The sequence below is a fragment of the Cannabis sativa genome, chromosome 5, assembly GCF_029168945.1.
Source record: "Cannabis sativa cultivar Pink pepper isolate KNU-18-1 chromosome 5, ASM2916894v1, whole genome shotgun sequence".
In the NCBI taxonomy this organism is placed as follows: Eukaryota; Viridiplantae; Streptophyta; class Magnoliopsida; order Rosales; family Cannabaceae; genus Cannabis; species Cannabis sativa.
The window spans coordinates 10,581,692-10,605,284 of record NC_083605.1 but is presented as its reverse complement, the minus strand read 5'-3'; the positions used below and the strand labels follow the sequence as shown (position 1 = coordinate 10,605,284).

At 35.3% G+C, this 23,593-nt stretch overlaps 2 protein-coding genes across 2 annotated transcripts; both read left to right on the top strand.

The window, feature by feature from the left end:
• Positions 1-3,114: 3,114 nt before the first annotated feature.
• LOC115716383 (uncharacterized) lies at positions 3,115-7,197 on the top strand. The gene is made up of 6 exons (XM_030645167.2): positions 3,115-3,531; positions 3,628-4,786; positions 5,261-5,319; positions 5,653-5,781; positions 6,361-6,496; positions 6,725-7,197. Exons 2-6 carry the CDS (start codon positions 4,082-4,084, stop codon positions 7,007-7,009), a joined length of 1,314 nt encoding a protein of 437 aa, XP_030501027.1. The 5' UTR covers positions 3,115-3,531; positions 3,628-4,081; the 3' UTR covers positions 7,010-7,197.
• Positions 7,198-7,280: 83 nt separating this feature from the next.
• On the top strand, positions 7,281-9,761 carry LOC115716384 (probable prolyl 4-hydroxylase 12). The gene is made up of 7 exons (XM_030645168.2): positions 7,281-7,700; positions 8,025-8,144; positions 8,377-8,434; positions 8,519-8,599; positions 8,781-8,838; positions 8,968-9,140; positions 9,236-9,761. Exons 1-7 carry the CDS (start codon positions 7,639-7,641, stop codon positions 9,602-9,604), a joined length of 921 nt encoding a protein of 306 aa, XP_030501028.2. The 5' UTR covers positions 7,281-7,638; the 3' UTR covers positions 9,605-9,761.
• The last annotated feature ends 13,832 nt before the right edge of the window (positions 9,762-23,593 follow it).

Genomic DNA, 23,593 nt, shown 5'->3' with positions numbered 1-23,593 from the left:
GTACTCCACCATTTATGTTCATTTGGTCAAGCTCGAAGGAGATCATCCTTTGCTTACTATTCGCCAGATAGAAGCTATAGATTCCATGTTTATGCTAGCGCTCCCACTCAATTGTACTACCGTGTTCCCAAAATGTACATATCACCCTGACCTAAAAGTAGGCTTAACTAACAAATCAAAGAACACGAATAGCCTTTCAAGATTGAGCCTAATCATAACAGGATTAAGATCATTTGATCTAGGATCAACTTGGCGATATTGACATGAATAGATATTACGGTAAGTTTAATAAATCTAAGTCAAAGTTCAATATCGGTCCCTTCCAATGCATACTCCATGCATCCAACCTGAGCTTTACTTTAACCAATGCTCTGGAAAGAACATAGCATTTCTCCAAATGCAAGTAAACTCTTGTTGTAGATTATCATATCAGTAAAACCCTGTGTCTGATAAATCTAGGAAACTTTATTCACATAGTCATGTTTACTTTCCAATGTGTTGACAGCACAATAAACAGGATCAGGTATGTGAAAAGGGTTTCAGATGAATTCATACATTATGTATATATAATCATGAAATAAATCATGTGAACCATGCAACATTAAATGTTATTTCTGATCTATATTAATAAGTAAATCTGATTATATTGAAATGAGTTTTATTTAGGGCATAAAACCCAACATATGGCTATAACAATTTCCCTATGAATTTTTGCTTACTTTGTGAAGAAGAAAATCTAAAGAAAATATACCCAAGTTCTCTCATCCCTTTTTCAGGAAAGTATAAAGTGATATTTATAGGCTAGGATCCGGATCCGGGCATACTCGTGACCCACTAGAGATACTGTACAAACTAGGCCCACTGCAGGATTCTGGCTCGTGAGGAGATGGTGTCCGTGTAGATGGGGCCCACGAGGTCTGGACATGTGTTGCACGCAAGTACTGCTATAGTAGGCAAAGATGTCAGACATGTATCGTTGTACAAAGAGGATGTATCCCTTTTGGTGGTGTGCTCACTACCATGTTTTGACATAGGAGACAAGGTCTGAGTTGGTGGGATCGAGCGTCAGAGGGCAGCCACGTCACCCTTCAAAGGGCTTGTGGAGGTACCTCTTGGAATTCCTCTCCGAGCGTCCCAATGTTCACTCAGAGGGTTTTATCTATTCCGTCTTCCAAAAGGCGGGGCCCTTCTAGATTCGGATAACTTTCGTCCTTGGAGGTGAGGCTTCTAGGCTTCAGATGGGCTCGGGCCCATCTTCCATCTAGACCGGGCTTGCTCATTTGGAAGGGCTTTGGCCCAAGCGATTCTCACTTGATCATTCTCTTGAAATATCACTTATCATTCTTCCAAAAACACAAATAACATAGTACAATCAAATTTTTATGTTATATATATCAAAACTTTTTTGTTTTCATATTTTTGTAAATAGCTCTTGGTTATTTCAGTTTATTTTGTTGGATTTCTATTCAATGAGTGGGCTCTTTCATTTTGACTCATTTGACCTAATACTATTTTCTTGAAATAATCAAGCCCACTTTCTAATATTTATTATATTGATATTAGGCTAATTAGGATTTTTACCCCCTAAATTTTAACAAGTATCAAATCATGTTCCTTGAACTTTTAAGGTCGTTAAAAATACCCCCTGAACTATTGAAATTGTTGGATTTAAGAAATTTTGTCTAATTTTAGTAAAAAAAAGTCTAACATGGATGAAAGTTCAGGGGACATGATCTAGTATATGTCAAAGTTCGAGGGACATGATTTGGTAGATATTAAAGTCTGGGGAGCATGGTTTAGTTCATAAACAATCATAAATAGTAAAATTGAATGAAATTAAACAAAAGTCCTTAAATCTAATAATCTCAATAGTTCAGGGGAATGTTTAACAGCCAGAAAAAGTTCAAGGGACATAATTTGGTACATGTTAAAGTTTATGAGGTAAAAATCCTAATTAACCTTAATATTATATTTTAAGGATATTTGCTAAGTAACTAAATATTGAATTTGTAACCAAAATAAATTATTATGTTTGAACATCTTGTATTAATTATTTTCAAATTCTTTTTTAATAAATTTAAAAACTAAATCTAATTACAACTTTACAATATTGATAAAACAAGACGAAAATTACAATTTTAATAGTAGAAAAGCCCATTTGATACCGTTTATATACTTACTAGTTGGGGTCTAACATGCTTCGCACGTGAGCTCGTAGTTCAAATATATTTTTTAAAATAATTGTAACATATCAATTTTATGTCTTGATCTTTATTTTATTTTTTGGTATTTTCTAGAAGTAAATAATAGCTTAATAATAGTAAATTAAGAGTCTGGTTGTTGGGAATTTATACAGAGGCTAACTATGTTAGATACCACTCAAAATGTTGTATTGTTATTGATACAATTAAATATCATATTCAACATTATTTAATATAAATTATATAATAATTTTTTTCGTTAGATTGATTTAATATAATAATTATTATAGAATATCGTTAACAATTTTTAAGATGTCACCTCATAGTGGTGTTAAATATCATTAGTGCTTAATAGTAATATTTTTTAAAATTATCAAACAATGAATACAAGTTAAAGATTTATGTTGGCTTCGACTATTATTAGCTATATATTTTCTTTAAGAATAATTTTTTTTTTGTTGTTCTAAAATAAAAGGTACATTATTCTTAAGTATTTACACATTAGTCTATTCTATTTGAGAGAGTGTCTACAAAAATACTTTCTAACAATATATATAAATACTAATAAATTAGTATAAGTACATCAAACTAAATTAGAAATGGGGAATGAAATAAAATATAAACCCAAAATTATTATATTATTATTGTTACAATTTTTTTTTTTTAATTTATAATTAAAATTTGTCTTAAAAGTAATAATTGAATAGTGAAAGGGTATTTTTGTAAATTAATATGTTAGGACTAAAATTATTGACATTTTTATTGTAGTTATAGAAAAACATAATAATCATGCCCCAAACATCCGATTAATTTAATCACTTATTCCAACATGGAAATAATGGAAGAAGTTAAAAAGTAAAATAGTCTTTACTGAGAAAAAAACACATAGATGAAGATGAGTCACGTTGTCTACTCTGTATTAGAACGGAAGAATGGTAGAGTAAGTGAGTGAATGATACTACTGGTGCAGAAAATAAACAAAGTACAACTAAACCAACAACTCTCTCTACCGTTCCAATTTTTTTTATATATTTTCCTTATCATTAATATTATTATTTTAACATGGGATTGGGATATCCTTTCTATAAATTCTTATCCTCCCTTTCGTTTTCATGTCAAATTCATCAATGCTGCTTACCAAAACACCTCCTTCGAAGTTTCCCAATTGGATCTTGACTCGTAGGTGGAGTGGAGCAGACGACGCCCTCTATTATTGTTATTACAACAATAAAAGAAGAGGAAGAACCCTTCTTTTGTTTTTTCTTTTTCTTTTCTTCCAACTATGCAACTCCACTCTCTCAATCGTGAATTTTGATCCCTCTCGAAGGCTGTAAGTCCACATTATTGATTAAAGACCCAATTTTGATATCTGGGTATCTGTCATTTTTATTTATACTCTTTGTTCCTCTTGTGTGATTGGTTGTAGAAAATTGTGTCATCATCAGTAAATGAAGATCTTTCATTGCATAGTAGAAGCTTAGTGAAAGAGACTCATTTGAGATAAGGAGTCTTCCCTAATCAATACCTCTTATACCGTTGATCCGTATATATATTTCTCTCCTTTAGTTCTTTTACTCGGGTTACTGTCTGTCCCGTTGACTTATAGTATTCATATTTCTCAGTTGATTTCTTAATTTTGCAAGCTTATGCACCTGTTGTAAATCTCAAGTCTCAAGCATCTAAATTTTAGTTCTTGTTGGTAGTGTTACTTATTTCCCTAATTTGGTTGGAAAAGTTTCTTCTCGAATTTTCTATACAGTCCAAGTAGATATAGATAATTACCTATTGGGGTTTCCTTGTTGGACATTAGTTACCGTAATACTGCTAAAACTCATGTGTCTCGGTCAATCTTAGGATGATTGCTTAGATAGGAGGCTCTAATGTCAATTATATGTGGCATCCCTCTTCTTGAGTGTGTTTATTGTTTGGCATGTGCCCGCTGGGCTTGGAAAAGATGTCTCCACACAGCAGGACATGACAGTGAGAATTGGGGTATTGCCACTGCTGAAGAATTTGAGCCTGTGCCTCGTATGTGTTGTTATATTCTAGCTGTTTACGAAGATGATCTAAGGCACCCACTTTGGGAACCTCCTGAAGGCTATGGAATCAACCCAGATTGGTTGGAACATAAGAAATCCTATGAAGATACTGATGGACAAGCTCCTCCTTACATATTGTATCTGGATCATGATCATGAGGATATAGTACTTGCCTTTAGGGGCCTTAATTTGGCAAAGGAAAGTGACTATGCAGTTTTATTGGATAATAAGTTGGGGCAGAGGAAATTTGATGGTGGTTATGTTCACAATGGGTTATTGAAAGCTGCAGAACATGTTTTGCTTATGGAATCTGATACTTTGAAGAAGTTGGTAATGAAGTATCCAAATTATACTTTGACTTTTGCTGGACATTCCTTAGGTTCTGGTGTTGCAACACTTCTAGCTGTGTTAGCTGTGCAAAATCGGGCTGAATTGGGAAACATTGACCGGAGAAGAATCAGGTGCTATGCCATTGCTCCTGCAAGGTGTATGTCCTTAAATTTAGCGGTTAGATATGCAGATGTCATCAATTCTGTCGTCCTTCAGGCAAGTTCTTAATCGATTCCCTGTTTGGTATTGCTGTTTCAATATTCAGAATTCTGTTTAAGCATTATAGGTCTTTTCTTTTTTGTGAAGATACCTAATCTTGTTTATGTTCCCAGATTTATGTGAGCATTGATTAGAAAGGGGATTAACCGAAATTCTTGTTTATTGATATGTGAAGTTAATTTCAAATGTGTTCTAAAATGAAACTGTAAGAATATGTGTCCTTGATCACATAGGCTGTTGTATGATGTATTAGTCCATAGATTTATTCTTATGACAATAGCAATGTCTAAGTTACTACATGTGAGGAAATTGTTTCTTGATGATTGAGCTCAATGGATCTGCATCAAAACTCCTACACATGTTTAATTTTATTTTTGCTGTCAAATTAATTCTCAAGCAGACAATGTTTTATTGAGAATTGGCTGCAAGTATGTTATTTTAAATATTATTGTGTTTTTTAAACTGAATCAGGATGACTTCTTACCACGCACAGCCACACCATTGGAAGACATATTCAAGTCTCTTTTCTGGTATGATTAGTTTTGCTTCTTATCAATAGCTCTGTATATGTCTGATAGGCTGTTAAAATTATTTCGTTACAGGGGTAGAGAAGAAATACCATTTGATTGTCTTCTTATACTGATCGATTGACTCATCTCATTTAGTAACAAAATTCTATAAATTTAAATGGATTAAAGTACAGAAACCTTTATGCAAATGAGAGGCTTAATCATCTTCTCTCCTGAAAGAATATTTGATAGTATCATCAAGTTTGAATAGTTCTCAAGTATTCGATAGTACACACTGCATCGTCGGATTTCATCTCAACCTGTTAATAAAGCTGGGTTCTTTTCACTTAACAGTTTGCCGTGCATACTATGCCTGAGATGCATGAGAGATACATGTATACCAGAAGAGAAGATGATTAAAGATCCAAGGAGGCTATATGCACCTGGCCGTCTCTATCACATTGTGGAGAGAAAACCTTTCAGGTGTGTAGACATATGTTGATAATCTTTCAAATGCTCAACTGATTGCTGAACTTTATCTTTATACCAACTCTCTGAATTGATCAATTTTCTGGTATAACATTTATGTATTAGATATTTGGGTTCATGGGATTGCAAAAGTTAATGGTGCTTGTTTGGACTGTCTCACCAGCCCTGTGCATTTTAAAAAGGAAAAGAAGTAACAAATTAAACATTAACATGTAAATTTTTTTCAGAAGTCGAGTTTATGTTTTAGTTACCAATCTTAAAAATGAAAATCCAAACAAGTCTTGTCCTCCCACTTATTTTTCTCTTTGCTAATTTCTCATTATAGTTGTCAAATCTTGCATCCATGTTAAATTGAAATAAAAAATTGTCATTTTAGTTACATTAAGCCAATTCTAGTCTTAGTGGTGTTAGTTCATAGTCTATTGCTTCAGTTGAATGCAATCAAGACAAATTAAAATGTTTCTTGACCTGGGACCAATTCTATCCATGAGTGGTACTATGTGAAAGTTTCTTGTGTTCTTGCCAATTATGAGTTGAAAATTGCCTGTGTTTTGTAAACACTTGTCTATATAGGATGGGAAGGTTTCCTCCAGAAGTAAGGACAGCAGTGCCAGTGGATGGAAGATTTGAGCACATAGTACTTTCATGTAATGCCACTTCTGACCATGCCATTGTTTGGATAGAAAGAGAAGCCCGAAGAGCTCTAGAAGTATGTTTTCAGTCTCTTCGGTTAGCCACATTTCGATTTCAATCTCATTCTTATCTCCTATTGTTGATTGTCTATATTACATGCTCTACATGTGTTTTTTTAAAAAAGCATTGATTCTTTTCTCCTTCCTGGAGACGAACAAGAAAAAGCAAAAGACTTTGTCTACAAGTGTTCGAAAATCCAATATCGTCGTCTCATTGTACATTATGTTATCCTGACTCTGTACAGTTGATGTTAAAGAAAGATCCCATCATGGAAATTCCGACGAAACAAAGAATGGAACGGCAAGAAACATTGGCGAAAGAGAAGAAAGAGGAGTACAAGGCTGCATTGCAGAGAGCAGTAACACTTTCTGTGCCTCATGCTTTTACACCTTCCCAGTATGGAACTTTTGATGAGGAAGCAGAGAGCTCACCTGGGTCAGCTGGGGAATCATCTTTTGGTTCTGTTAGAAGAACCAGAAGCACAGAAACTTTTGATGAATATTCTGCCAAAGAAGACTCTTATAGATGAGAAAAATGTTATTTGTTATTGAGGTTTAAATTAAAAATATATGAGAAAAAAAGAGTAATAAGTTTGCGGATAATTATATTCATTGATTCATTTTTGTATTTATTTATTTATTTGTATTGATTTTGAGGTGTTTTCTGTGTATTTAATAGATAAAATAATAAAGTTGTTCTATCGGCATAACCTTGAAATTTCCACTTTTTTGATTTAAAATAATAAAAGTTGCCCAGTTCGTATTAATAATTTTAAGGGTAAATATCTGTTTGATCACACTTTCTGTTATCTTAATTGATCATTATTTCTAATTCTAACTATATATTTTACAACAAAAATTCCATTTCAATAATAAAAATAATAATAATATGTAAAATATAACTAAGGAGAACACATATAACGTTTTACTGTAACAACAATTTTTTTTTATAATTTTTTTCTGAAAATAAATTAACAACAAGAAATTTCTATATAATTTTTTAGTAATTTATTGATTGAAAAATAAAAAATCACGACGAAAGGCAGTTAGGACCTCCTTCCTAACTTGTATCTAACCTTTTTAAATCAGTTTTTCGTTTTTTTTAAGCCGCGTTTTCTGCATTTCTCTTCACACTCCTCTGTAATCAACAACCACAACAATGGCTTCTCTTCTCTCAATCTTGCTTCTTCTAACTTTTCTCCTCTGTTCTTCTTCCCAAATGTAAGAAACCCATTTCTTATTATCTCTCACATTTGCCCGTTTTGTCATTTGTTCTTTGTTTCAGCTTTTTTCTTATGTATCCTTGAATTGAATATTTTCGTAATGTTCTTGATCTGGGCCTTTTTTACAATGCCTTGAAATTTATCATGAATGTTTCATATTACTTTTTTTTTTTTTGGTAGCTTGTACTGTTTGGACAGTGTCGTTTCTATTGGCTGAGGATTTTCTTTTTTTTTTGCTGTAATCTAATTCTTATGCCTTTGACAGTGATTCTTTGTTTATTTTTTATTAGCTTAATTTATATCTGTCATTGTATTTTTTCAGTAGCAGGAAGGAATTAAGGGATGAAGAGTTTAAGCAGGAAATGGTGATACAATTTCCTAGCTCTGTTCATTCCAACAGGATTGACCCATCAAGGGTGGTCCAACTCTCTTGGCGACCAAGGTCAGGTACAACCATAAGCTTTGGTGGTTGTTTTACTTCAATGGAAGATGACATTGATTAAGGATTTATCATTATGTTTTTTCAAGTTTTATATACAAAATAGTGTCAAGTCATTTTCTGTGTTTTGCTTGTATCATATGAGATTTCAGTTCAGTCTTTTTGAAGAATGATTGGTCTGAATAATGTCATTATGTTTGTTAATTCTGAATATTTTTTCTTCGACTTGGAATAGGGTCTTCTTATATGAAGGTTTCCTTTCAGATGAGGAATGTGATCACCTAATTTCCTTGGTAAACCCTTCCTGTTTTGTCTTCATATTGTATATCTATCCTTAAATCTTGTATAGTTTTAAAACATGTACATTTTTTGCTTAGACTTCAAGGGAGGATGATGCTTCAGGAAACACCATAAAGAAAAAATTGATGAAAAGTTCAGAGACTCCCCAACTGGTTAAAGTAAAATTTTCTCTCTTTCTCATATTCTGGATCTGTCCTAATTTGAATGAGCTGATTTTTAAGAGATCTATATTGTACTGTTTAGGTTGTTCATGCTAAAATACTGAGATTGCAGCTCACCCATGTTGTGTTATTAACCAGACACGGCTTCACTTGTAATGGTTTCTTTTAATTGTTTCAGGATGATGTAGTTTCAAGGATTGAGGAAAGAATTTCAGCTTGGACCTTCCTTCCCAAAGGTATATTTTCTAATAATGCCAGTACTAATGGTGTTTCTTACCTTACTTTTTGAGAATTTCCTGGCTTATTTTGTGCACCTTCTGATTCAGTATTTTGTATTATTGCTCTGCATTATTGTTTCTCTTCAGAAAATGGAAAGGATTTGCAAATATTTCGATACGAGAATGAGGATTCCGAAAAGAATTTTGATTATTTTGGTAACAGTTCATTACTAGACCAAAGTAAGCCTTTGATTGCAACAGTTGTCTTGTATCTCTCTGATGCCAAAAATGGTGGTCAGATTATATTCCCAAAATCAAAGGTCAGATTAGAACAACTCTCATTATCTTAATTAATATTACAATTATCACACTCAAATAGTTTTTTTTTCACCAGTAAAACTTGAAAATGTCTCAGGTGAAGAGCAACATTTGGTCTGATTGTACAAAGAGTAGTGGTAGTAGTGACATCATGAAACCGAAAAAAGGCAATGCAATTTTGTTCTTCAACATCTATCCTAACTCAACTACTGACACTAGCAGCTCTCATGCTAGATGCCCTGTCTTAGAGGGAGAAATGTGGTTTGCCATCAAATTCTTTCAGGTAAAAATAACTGCTGAAGAAAAGCTCTCGTCGTCTGAGTTGTCGAGCTACGAAGACTGCACCGATGAAGATGACAATTGTTCTACGTGGGCTGCCATGGGAGAATGTAAGAAAAATGCTGTCTTCATGATTGGCTCCTTGGATTACTATGGAACATGTAGGAAGAGTTGTAATGCATGTTAATGATGGATGGAACCTCCACAATAAACTTCAATTCTCATCATTTTTTCTTTTACTTTTTAGCAACCGATCTAGTAACACTTGTCTCAGGTGAGCTAAATAGATATTACTCAAGTGAAACATGTAAGCAGAATATAGATAGTTATTATTCCATTATAAATGTGTTTTTGTGTTAATATTTTATAGCATAATAATATCAACTGAAAGCATCACAAAAGAGTATCAAAATCATAAATAATTACTAGAAATTGAATCAAAATCATAATTGATCTAATGGCATTGGCACATACTTAAAAATGTGAAAGCTTAAAGCTTAAATCTTTATTCTCATATCATAATTGATATAATAATCTAAAATCCATATCTAAGTTTCAGCTTTAACTCCATACATACAATAATACATGAGTCAACAAAATCAGAAGATCTTAATGGATTAAAAGTTCAAAATTGATCAAGAATAATAGATCATGAACAGGTAAAAAAATCAAAGATCAAGCAGGGTTATTGAGGTTAGATGAAGATTGTGGAGATTGGGTGGGTTTCTTGAAAGTACATGAAGATTTGAAGGCCTCTACGTGTGGCTGACACTTGAAATAGTCTCCATTGTTCTCTTGTAAGCATTTCTTTAGGGCTTCAACATCGCAAGCTGATATCTTCTTCTTAGGGCCTTCGGTACTAGCCAACTCCATCTTCTCATCCATGGCTTCCAAATTCCAACCCAATGACTAATCGATCGGAAAGGAAAGCTATTTCGAATGAAAATTCCTTAAAACAAGATTTTCGGCAGGTCGTCCGTGTAGCTGCTGGGATAAACGTATAAAACAAAATTGGAAAATAATAACCAATACCAATTAACTATATTATATTTTAATTAATTGGTTATAACTAAATAAAATTATATTTAAAAAAAAATTAAAACACAATAAAATATCAATATAATAATAATAACAATAAACAATTATTTTTTTAAGGAAACAATATAATATTTATATATATATATTTTATTAAAATGTAATTATTTTTATATATAAAGATATATTTTATTAATATGAGACTTAAAAAATATATAATTAATCATAATTTAAAGGTTATTTTTATTTATAATTAGTCTAAATTGAGACTTAATTTTTTTATAATAAATTAAAAGTTATTCTTAAATAAAATATTCTTAGATAGAAATTCTACTATATTGAACAACATATCGTATATTACCCATACTTTTAAATATATAAAGAAAAGAAAATTTCACTATTTGACCCTAATAAAATACCCATATCAAAATTTATACCCTCCATTAATTTGTACAAATTTAGTCCATTGATTACATGAACTTCCCATTTTACCCTTTTAAAAAAATTGTTAAAAATTGAAATTGGAAGTTCCCTCTCTCTTCCCTCTCTCTCGTGCACCACTCTCTCTCTCTAGAAAAAACTTCCCAAAAACTTCCCTCTTTCTCGTCCCACTCTCTCGTCCCTCTCTCTCTTCCCTCTTGAATGGTTGTTTCTCGGTGGGCGTTGGTGGAAAACCGAAGCACACCCCAATATTACTCAAGAATCTTACACCATTATAATAGGTAAGTTGTGTTTTAAGCATTTTATTAGACTTTATGTAGTTTAAAATTGTTATATGTGTCGTATTTGTTGGAACTGGTATTTTTTGGTCTGAAATGGTTGAGATCTGGCAGATCTGGTTTTCAGTCGAAATCTGGGTTTTCTAGTTGTTATCGATGATATATCGATGGCATATCGATGGTTTGTCGATGATATACCAATCAAGGTCAGTGATGACTATTATCGACATGTTGTCAACGATATGTTGATGGCATGTCGATGGAGAACATTGACAAGTTGTTTGAGAAGATGTCGACATTCTATCGATAGTATGTCGACCAATAGTGTCGACTATATATCGATGCAATGTCGATTTTTGAACTCGATAATTGAAAAAAAAAACCATAAATAAAACATAAAATAACATAGCATTTCATTAAAATAAGACAAAATAACATTATAATAAAAGTTCATAAAAAAAACAAACATTAAATAAAAGTTCATAAAAAAAAAAATAAACATTAAATAAACTCACCACAAGCCATAAAATAACAAATTATTAAAATTGTTTGGCTTGTGGGTGAGACTTGCAATACTTCCATAAAGTTTCAGGCTTCACCGGTTTACCGTTAAAGATGCCTAATTGGCAACGACGACATTCTTCGGGGAACCCTGGTGGTGGAGCCGGTCATACACCAGTTTTGCTAAATTGAGCTTCAAGTTGTATCAACCTTAACTCGTTCTGGTTTCGTTCTTTATCGAAAGCTCTATTGGCGTCTAGAACTTTCTGCATTTGAGGAGTAATTATGCCAACATCAAGCTCCTGCTTGAGCTCTTCAGGAGTTAGGATTGGGAATTTGCCCTTGTTCTTTCTAGGCGCCATATTTGGAACTTAAGAATAAGAGAATTTTGCCTTTAATTTTTAAGTGTAAGAGAGAAGTAGAAGACAAGAGCACTTATGAATAAGAAAAGGATTTGCTTTTATAGAGCAGTATACATGTTGGGAATGTAGGAAAATTTAATGGCCATTAAATGTGTAACTGTACAGGTGAAACGCATGAAATGGTGTATTTGTCGACTGAATATCGATACTATGTCGATATTATGTCGACAACATGCTAATTTAATGACACAGCATACTTATTTGTCGATGCTATGTCGACGTTATGTCGATAGCTTATCGACAAGACACGTGTCTGACCTGCAACGTGGCAGTTGGGAAGGGTTGTTGGGAACGTAGACAAAATTTATTAACATTAAATGTGTAACCGTAATAAATGAAACGCATGCAATGTGTATTTGTCGAGTGAATATCGATACTATGTTGATAGCTTGTCGATAGTGGAATGGATTAATTACCATTGTACACGTGTCTGACATGCAAATTGCATTGGGAGTATATGTCGATATTATGTCGATGGTGTGTCGATTATATATCGATGAGGACGGCCACCTACATGTTTGGTAATGTTGTCAACATAATGTCGATAGTACGTCGACACATTGTCGATGATACGTGTCATACTTTCTGCTGTTGTTTTTATCGACATTATGTCGATTGATATCGATGGGATGTCGATATTTGTTTTTTTTGTGTGTGTTTTTTCCTGTACTCACCTTGTTTGGTTTGAAATTGCAGGAGACAAAGTGTTTCTTGTTGTATCGTACGATGTTATTTGGTTATGTGAGAATTATAATTGGATTTACAAAGCAGAAGGCAGCTTGACGTTGACAGTTACAACTGAGACAACCCTACAAGAACTGCGCCAAATTTTATATGAAGAGTTGGAGGTTGATCCTTTAGCGTATGATTTGAAGTTGGAGATTTGTTCCTTGTACATGAAGGGACAAATGGTTGCACCAGATGTTATTAAGAAAGAACGCCAACTGAGAACGTTCTTAGAGATGAGGGCAACAATGTCAAATACAGAGTTTATGCCATTATTCGCGACCAAGGTGAGAAAAGTTGGGAATTCGGAGCCTACGCCGCCTACTAATCAACTCCCTCGGAGTGTGATAGGGTCTTGCGTTCCCGAAACAGATGTTGGGATTGGTGTGAATGAGGAGGTTCCGACCAATGTAGAGGTTTTGACCAATGTAGAGCAAGAACAAGAAGCGACAGGATTTCATCAATTTGAGGAGTTCGATACAACCTTCTACAATAACGATCCTATTGTAGATTTGAATATGGACGATGAACATGATTTGGCAGTCGATGAAGCCGTAGCGGGACCTTCCTTGAGGTTAGAGTGTGTACCGAGTAACCATGGTACACAGCGAGAACGATAACCTCGTAGTGAAAATCGCACTACACTTGGAACTAGCAGTAGTCGACAAGGCAAAATTGAAGAACATGCTCATTCTCGTCATGCAACCTTCTCAACATTCTCCTCTTTTGAAGTTTGTACCATGTTCAAAGCTCCTATGTGGACAAAGGAAGATATAATGGAAAATCATGAGCTAACTACTTGTTTACAAAGTAAGGAAGCAGGGGTGATAGAGCTTGGTAATTTTTATGAAAACAAGGAAGAACTGAGACAAGTAGTGGGTAGGTTTTCACTTAATAACAATTTTGAGTGGATGGTGAAGAAGTCATCCCCTGATGTGTTGTACGTTACATGCAAGGCTCCAGATTGTAAATGGAGATTGAGGGGGAGGAAGAAGATGCATTCTGACAACTTCGAGGTCACTGTATTTCACAATGAACACACATGTAACTTGAATGCGAGACGTTCAGATCACCGTCAAGCAGCACCATGGGTGGTTGGCCACCTTATTAAGGGGAAGTACCCAAGATGGAACTAAGTACAAGGCTAAAGACATATAGAGGGACATGTTTGACAACTATGGTATCCAGATGAGTTATGTGAAGGCGTGGAGGTGCAGGGAGATGGGACTTACGTATGCTAGGGGTACGCCTGAGTTTTCATACATGAAGCTTCCTGGATACTTATATATGCTGGAGCAGAAGAATCCAAGTACCATTACTGACTTGTATTTAGAGGATGAGCGGTTTAAGTACTGTTTTATATCACTCGGTGCATGTAGATGTTGGAAATTATTTTACCAGGATCTATTTACTATCATGTATGTTGGATTAACAACCTAACATGAATTCTAAAACAAGTAAAATAAACACATATAAAGTTAGAAAACCTTACAGTGGGTGCAGCGGAATAATATGACTCCTTCCGTTCAGATCTCTAGCCCTTGATTCCGTTCTGTAGCAGAGCATCACCAAGATCTGAACCTGGATCTTCTTTTCTCCTTCTTTGATGCAGAATTTCCATAGTCTTACATACTATGATTGAGGTACCACTTGATGTGTGTGGGCACTACTCATTCACTCAAGGAATTTCGAAATCTAGAGAGAAGAAAAGAGAGAAGGTGGCGTGTGGCATTTTTTGAAGGAAACTGATGTTCAATGTTGTGTGTGTTTCCTGAAGCCAACACTTTTTATTTATAGAAAACCCTCTAGGTTTAGGTTAGAATTGTATGGCATTAAAATAATGGAAACTACAAATGGAATTTCCTATGCATGTGGCCGGTCATACAAAGGGTATTGGGCCTTACTTTGCAACTTTTCCATTTTGTTATTTTCCATTCCCATTTTCTCAAAAATGCCAATTTTCCAATTTAACCTTTTAAATGCCAATTCTAATTATTTAATAACTTGCAAATAATTATTAAATAATATTGCCATTTAATATATTTATTAATTTAGACATATAAAGTCTCTTAATCAATAAATAAACTTAGAATCTCTTTTCCTTACAATTTCGCCCTTGCTTAGTGGAAATTCATAAAGTAGACATAGTCTAACTTTTAGAATTATAATTGATTAATCAAAATCAATTAACTGAGTCTTACAAGCAGTATGGTCTCAACTAATATGGGGACCATGGGTCTATATAACCGAGCTTCCAATAAGTCGAACCGAATTTACCAAGTAAATTCCCTAACTTATTAATTCCTCATTGAATCCACACTTAGAACTTGGAATTGCACCCTCAGTCATATAGAACGCTCTATATTGTTCCATGATATAGACACGTCATTAGTTATCCATTGTTATAACCCTAATGTGATCAATGATCCTCTATATAGATGATTTACACTGTAAAGGGATTAAATTACCGTAACACCCTACAATGTATTTTATCCTTAAAACACTTAACCCTGTATAAATGATATTTCAGCTAAGTGAAATGAGATCTCCACCATTTATCTTCGTTTGGTTAAGCTCGAAGGAAATCATCCTTTACTTTCTATTTGCCAAATAGAAGCTATAGATTCCATATTTATGTTAGCACTCCCACTCAATTGCACTACCGTGTTCCCAAAATGTACGTATCACTTTGACCCAAAAGTAGGCTTAACTAACAAATCAAAGAACACGAGTAACACTCTTGAGATTGAACCTAATCATATCAGGATTAAGATCATTTGATCTAGGATCAACTGGTGATATTGAATTGAATAGATACTACGGTAAGTTTTAATATATCTAATCAAAGTTCAATATCGGTCCCTTCCGATGTATACTCCATACATCCGATACTGGTAAACTTTGCCAATGTCCTGGAAAGGACATAACACTTTTCCAAGGTGTAAGAATACCTATCGCTGATTATACCATGTCAGTCTAAATCCAGTGTTCTGACAAATCAGGGAATAAACTTTTGAACATATACTTAAGATTATATTCCACTGTGTTGACAACATTATAATCTTTAACAAATTCATATGTTCTGGACTTAAAAAGAATTCATACATTATATACATATAATCATGAAATAAATCATGTGAACCATGCAACATAAAATGTTATTTCTGATCTTTATTAATAAGTAAATCAGATTATATGAAATGAGTTTTATTTAGGGCATAAAACCCAACAGTAGAAGGGGCTTTTCTTATTCTCGTCCTGTTTTGAGTATCGATGGCACCTTCTTGAAGACGAAGTACGGTGGTATAATGTTAGTTGTTGTGGCATACGATGCGAACAACCAATTGTTGCTGGTTGCTTATGGTATCGTTGACAGTGAGAATAACGACTCTTGGACGTATTTCTTACAGAAGTTGAGGGTAGCAATTGGCGTGGTTGAGAACTTAGTGTTTGTGTCAGATAGGCATCAAAGCATTGATCATGCTGTTGAACTCGTTTTTCCCGAAGCAGTCCACTGTGCATGCTATCACCATATTGTTATGAACGTGAACGCCAAGTTAAAGACTGATGCTTTTCACAACCAAATATATAATGTTGCTTACTCATGGTCGAAAACTGAATGTGATAGAGACTTCAAGAAGCTTAGAAAGATGAATCCGGCCATTGCTGCATATGTGGAGAGTATAGGGTTTGAGAAGTGGGCTCACCCTTATTGTTTGGGCGATAGATACAACATCATGACCAGCAACGCTGCTGAAAGTTTCAATAGTGTTATAGAAGAGTTCAGGAAATATCCAATAACTACTTTGGTTGAATTTATCAGGTTCACACTGCAATCATGGTTCGTTGATCGCCTCGAAAATGCTGACAAATGTACAACCTCTTTGGCCACGCTCTTTGAAAAAAACTTGGCAAAAATTCATGAAAATGCAAGGTACAGGCGCATCCAACGAAATGGAGTCAATTTGTATAACGTTGGTAAGGGACCTAACAATGAAAGAGGTGGTGATGTGAACCTAGTTGAAAGAACATGCACCTGCGGCATGTTTACGTTATTGAAACTCCCTTGCCTTCATGCATGTACTGCGGCATTGAAAACGAATACAAGTGTGTACACGCTTTGCTCACCTTATTATTCAAAAGAAACGCGGAAGAAGATTTACGATGATACCATCAATCTTGCTGGTGACGAGGATGATTGGGTTCTCCCAGAACACATCAAGAATATGAAAGTTGGGGTACCTGTGGAAAAGAAGCATGTAGGTCGTCCAAGAAAAAGCAACGCTGGAAGAAGACGGGAGAACCGTTTCCTGTCTGGTGATAAAAAAGGATCAGTACCTCGAAACTGCAGCCGCTGTGGCAGTTTAGGCCACAACAGAGCAACATGCAAAGCCCACATTTGAGGCGTAGTATACTTATTCGTTGTAATAACATGTTTTCTATTTCAGGTTCGAAACTGGTTTAAAATAATGTTGAGGTTGAATATTTTTTTTGAATATTTTAATTATTTTAGGTTTAATAGTTATTTTTGTATGGGAATATATGTGTATATATCGATATTTTATATTTGAAACCACGAATAATTATCAAAATTTGAACGAATAATTAAATACAAGTACAACAAAAATTGAAAAGGTTTTACTACAAAATTTATTATCAAAATAGTTTTTTATTTTTTCCCCAAAAAACTCTTTATTATATAAGAGAATTAGATAGATATGAATTCTCAGCCGACAAAATTTGAAACCACGAAGAGAAAGTCTATATATATTACTGTAATTTTAATTACATAAAATATACAATGTCACCATAATTACACATATAATCAGCCGACATTCTGGTAAAATAAATCAACACACCACCGTTCACGAAACAATTTGATCCGGTGTGACAGTCAGTAGTCCCGTGATTCGTAAGGGGAAACACCGGGTATGCTGTGCAATCCCACACCGCCTGGGGAAGGTCAAGTGGGATGATTCTGAGACTGTGTAGGTATGGGACTACACAGTTGCAGAGGGCTTAAATGGATTGATCGGTACTACCTATATCAACAAGGTGCATCTTGTTTTTCGGTAGCTCATCATGAAAGAACTCCACAGTTAAGCGTGCTTGACCTGGGGCAATTTCAAGATGGGTGACCTCCTGGAAAGTTTTCCCAGGAAGCGTGCGAGTGAGGACAAAGCACGCTGGAAACACTCGTGTTGGTCTGTAGGGTCAATCATCAATCCAGGAAGCAGCCAGAGTGGCGTACTCGTGTATAAGAGCCATTCATTCCGTGGGTGTAAGGACCCAATAGAGGCTTGAAGCGGGGACGTTATATCCGGTCTTGCGTGACATCGGTTAATCCACGTTGCATCATGAGATGCTCCACATACTCAATGCAATAAACGCCACAATCACCACTAAATGCAAAATGAAATATAAAGTTAGTCCAATGTAAAACATATTTTGATACTATAGTACTTTTTTATCGCTATGTACCTGATTCTTGCCTTCGGAACTAAGTCGTGAGTGGCTCGACTCGCATGCATTTTCGGAAGCATGGTGATCTCCTTATTAGTTAACGCCATGATCTGGTTGTTATGTGGAAAATCCCCAGTTGCATGGATTAGCAAGGGCAGCAGTTCTTCCCAAGTCTTCAAGACAGGTGCCATGGCGGACCAATGACAAACGCTGGAATCACAGTCGTACACATTAATTTTCCACAGCTCTATGTCAACTTCAACTGTGACCAGTGCCTTTGGTCGGGAAGATGCAAAATGAAGTAAATGAACTCATTACCCATCCATCTCGGAAAGAACTGGTTCTGTAATTATGGAGAAAATCAAAATAATTAACAAACCATAATAAACTTATAATCATAGTTCAACATTTAAAATCTTACTAAAACAATACCTTATGAACCCCTCTGCAGTACTCGAGGATGTAATCCTCCCACACAAAGTTTCTCCTCGCACCCTTGTGATTCGTCCATGCACTGCTGATCATGGTGGTCACGAATGTAGAGAGAATGATACCATTCTGAGGAAATGTCAGTGGATAGTCAGCGCGTCGCCTCCTCAGATATGCATTGCTGCATCTATATGCTGCATATAAAGGTTAGAGAAATCAGTTAGACAACAAAATATATTAATTACACATTAGTTGTAAAGTAAAGTAAAATTATAAAATACTTTTCTTACATCATCTGTAAGCCATTCCAGTGGTATCAGCAGCTTCCAAAAGAATGATGGACCGTAATCACCACTTCTCAAATCCCGAAGTCGGTGGTTCGGAATGAGTCCACAACACCACTTTCGGAAAGTATCCAACAATTGCTCATCCGGTGGCGCCAGGGGATCAAACGTCGAAGAAGGCCTCTGTTTCTTCTTCATCTCCGTGTAGTCACGGAACCATACAGGAGGATTTCTCTTCCTCTTCCGACTCTTAACCCCTGTAGGTTGTGCCTCTATCGCCAAAATTTCATCCTGGGACTCGCTGTCATGTACATGGATAACACCTGTATCGATGGGAGTCGCTGGACCTCCCTCATAAGGATCGTACCCGTCAGGGAAGACCTCCTCCTCTTGTAGTGGGGGTGATGCAGCTGGTAGTGGGGTAGATGGATCTGCTGGGGCCTCCGGTGCTGAAGCTGTCGTTGGCGGATGATTCAACATGGCCAATATATTTTTGAGTTGCTCCATAATTACGTTCTGACCACCCTTCAGCTCTACATGGCTGGTCTCATATGCCTTCTTCAGCTCGGCATGACAAACGTACATACCCTTCTGGTCAGCCTCGATCCTATCCAACCTCCCCACTAAATCACTGTACTCGGCACCACGAACGCCTGATGAAGATGGTGCACTGGGCTGAGGGTGTGAACCAGTGGCCTGAAAAAATATATACCAAAAAAATAGGGTAAGCATACAAATATCACAGAACAAAAACAATAAAACAATCAAGTATACAATCATAAAAAAAAAGAGTTCCAAAAATTGGTACCTGAGTGTCTGGTGCCTCAGTGTCTGCCTCAGCCTCTGTGTCATCCACACCATCATCAACCAGGTTTTCCACACCATCGTAAGAGATGGTCCTTACAAATGCCTCCTCTTCTGTCCGTGGAAGTAGCCCCTTCACCACTTCAAGATTCTGTTTATGGTTCAAAAAATATCAGAGTAAAACCATTTTGTATTTATTACAAGCATTTATGTTAAATAATTACTCTGAACATAAGTGAAATTCATACCCGTCTAGAAAATAATGCACTGACTTCTTTCTTCCCAATATCACCCTTGCTCGTCCAGCTAAGCATCTTGGGAAACCGAATCCCATGATTCGTGCCATACCTCTTCCCTACCTCCAAAATGGCCTCATACGCCCAATATTGTACTGCAGGTGCGAAGCCATATGCTGTGTATTTGCACTCATGCTGAACATCCGAACTTAGCTTCTTCTTGTAGTTGGCCTTCTGTTTCAACATGTCTTTTTGAAGCGAGTGCATGAGTCTGGCGAATGAGTGCTTCCCCCAAGGAATCCGGAAGAAGAACTCGAGATCTTCGACATATCTAAGTATGTGAGGCGTAATCAGCGCGTTAGCCTCGCGACTCAGAAGCACTGACTCAACAAACAAGCACAAGCCAAGCTTGTACAAGTCTTCCGAATTCTGACAGTTTGTGAACCTATCTTGGAGTGCTTATGTCTTCACACTACCAGACCGGTTGAAATATTGGTTGATCAATCGGTCTGACCCTGAGCGAGTAGCCTGCGCAGCCTTCTCCTGTTCTGTTGGCCCCGTGGAGAAGTCCAGGCCTGTAATGAGTGCAAACTCAAGCACTCCGAATCTTAGCTCCTTCTTGTTGGTTTTTATGCCCTAAATAAAACTCATTTCAATATAATCAGATTTACTTATTAATATAGATCAGAAATAACATTTAATGTTGCGTGGTTCACATGATTTATTTCATGATTATATGTACATAATGTATGAATTCGTCTGAAACCCTTTTCACATACTTGATCCTGTTTATTGTGTTGTCAACACATTGGAAAGTAAACATGACTATGTGAATAAAGGGCTCGTTTGGAACGCGGTATTAGGTCGTATTGTATTGTATTGTATTATATTGAATTGTATTTTATGTAATATTTTTATGTAAAACTATATGTGGCATTAACTTTTATGGACACTTAAATATATAATATTTTAGTATAACTTAAAGTTTGACATAGTATTATATAAAAAATATAATGTATAATCTAATTCAATATAATACAATACAATACAATACGACCTAATACGGCATTCCAAACGAGCCCAAAGTTTCCTAGATTTATCAGACACAGGGTTTTACTGATATGATAATCTACAACAGAGTTTACTTGCATTAGGAGAAGTGCTATGTTCTTTCCATAGCATTGGTTAAAGTAAAGCTCAGGTTGGATGCATGGAGTATGCATTGAAAGGGACCGATATTGAACTTTGACTTAGATTTATTAAACTTACCGTAATATCTATTCAAGTCAATATCGCCAAGTTGATCCTAGATCAAATGTTCTTAATCCTGTTATGATTAGGCTCAATCTTAAAATGCTATTCGTGTTCTTTGATTTGTTAGTTAAGCCTACTTTTAGGTCAGGGTGATACGTACATTTAGGGAACACGGTAGTGCAATTGAGTGGGAGCGCTAGCATAAACATGGAATCTATAGCTTCTATCTGGCGAATAGTAAGCAAAGGATGATCTCCTTCGAGATTGACCAAACGAACATAAATGGTGGAGTACTCATTTCACATAAGCTGAAATATCATTTATACGGGGTCAAGTGTTTTAAGGATAAAATACATAGTGAGGGTGTTACGGTAATCTAATCCCTTTACAGTGTAGATCATTTATATAGAGGATCATTGATCACATTAGGATTATAACAATGGATAACTAATGATGTGTCTATATGGTGGAACATATAGAGCATTCTATATAACTGAGAGTGCAATTCTAAGTTCTATGCGTGGATTCAACGAATAATTAATAAGTTAGTGAATTTTAGTGCTAAATTCTTGATCTACTTATTGGAAGCTCGGTTATATAGACCCATGGTCCCCGCACTAGTTGAGATAATATTTCTTGTAAGACTCATAAATCAATTATAATTCTCAAATTAGACTATGTCTATTTGTGAATTTTTCACTAAGTAAGGGCGAAATTGTAAAGAAAGAGTTTTAGGGGCATATTTGTTAATTATGATACTTTGTATGGTTCAATTAATAAATATGATAAATGAAAATATTATTTAATAATGCTTTATAGTTATTAAATAGTTAGAATTGGCATTTAAATGGTTGAATTAAAAAATTGGCGTTTTTGAGAAAATCAGATGCAGAAAAGGTAAAACTGCAAAATTGCAAAAAGTGAGGCCCAAATCCACTAAGCATGGCCGGCCACTTTTGTAGGCAATTTAAACTGATATTTTCATTATTTTAATGCCAAATAATTCAAACCTAACCCTAGTGGAATGCTATAAATAGATAGTGAAGCCTTCAGAAAAATTACACTTCTAATTCAGAAAAAACTGAGCCTTCTCTTTCCCTATCTTTGGCCGACCCTTCTCTTTCTCCTTCCCTCTTCAATTTCAAAAATCTTAGTGTGAGAGTAGTGCCCACACACAGCAAGTGATACCTCAATCATAGTGAGGAAGATCGTGAAGAAAGACTTTCAGCAAGAAGGAGGTTTCAGCATCAAAAATTCAGAGAAAGAGATCCAGGTTCAGATATTGATAATGCTCTGCTACAGAAAGGAATCAAGGGCTAGATATCTGAACGGAAGGAGTCATATTATTCCGCTGCACCCAATGTAAGGTTTCTTTAACTTTATAAGTGTTTATTTCATCGTTTTAGAAAGTTCATATTTAGGGTGTTAATAAACATACTTGTGAGTAGATCTAAGATCCTGGTAAAATAAATTTCAACACTTCCGACCAATGAAAAACCGCATCTTCAACTCCTCCTGAGCATCAACCTTCATCTTGTGCAGCATCAGCTGGTGAAATAACACCGAGGACATTCCAAAAGTTGCCGAAATGGCTTTCCTTCGCCGTGTTATTCAAGTTGAACTCCTCAAACTGAGACTTGATTTTCGCAAAAGTTCCGGTGCCACTGTAAGTCACACGGCCAGTAAAATGCTCGGATGCTAGAATTATGAGTCTCGGAGCCATCTGAAAAAACAAATAACAAATAACAAATCAATATTACTGCCAACAAATTATAAAAATTGTTGACTATTCTGTCGACATCATCCAACAGCCAACAAAATAAACAACATGTCGACAAAATATCGACAACCTGTCGATATTCTGTCGATAATTTCAATCAGACAATAATTTCACAACATGTCGACAAAATATCGACATCTTGTCGATATTCAGTCGACAATACAAACTTAAAATCAATATGTTAATATAATCGACAACATATCGACAACCTGTCGATATTCTGTCGATAATTTCAATCAGACAACAATTTGACAACATGTCAACAAAATATCGACATCATGTCGATATTCAGTCGACAATACAAACTTAAAATCAACATGTTAATATAGTCGACAACGTATTGACATACTGTCGACAAGTTGTCGACAATTTAGTGTAGAAAATAAACTATAGCACCAATCGACATCCTATCGACATACAAACGATATCCTATCGACATACAATAACAGCAATACAATTCAAACAGACACCAAATTTATCAACATCCTATCGATATCCTATCGATATGTCATCGATAACCCTG

Coding starts and splice junctions, on each gene's coding strand:
- LOC115716383 (XM_030645167.2), top strand. CDS start 4,082: ATGTCAATTATATGTGGCATCCCTCTTCTTGAGTGTGTTTATTGTTTG. Junction 4,787..5,260: donor TCAATTCTGTCGTCCTTCAG/GCAAGTTCTTAA, acceptor AAACTGAATCAG/GATGACTTCTTACCACGCAC. Junction 6,497..6,724: donor AAGCCCGAAGAGCTCTAGAA/GTATGTTTTCAG, acceptor GACTCTGTACAG/TTGATGTTAAAGAAAGATCC.
- LOC115716384 (XM_030645168.2), top strand. CDS start 7,639: ATGGCTTCTCTTCTCTCAATCTTGCTTCTTCTAACTTTTCTCCTCTGT. Junction 7,701..8,024: donor CTCTGTTCTTCTTCCCAAAT/GTAAGAAACCCA, acceptor GTATTTTTTCAG/TAGCAGGAAGGAATTAAGGG. Junction 8,435..8,518: donor GTGATCACCTAATTTCCTTG/GTAAACCCTTCC, acceptor TTTTTTGCTTAG/ACTTCAAGGGAGGATGATGC.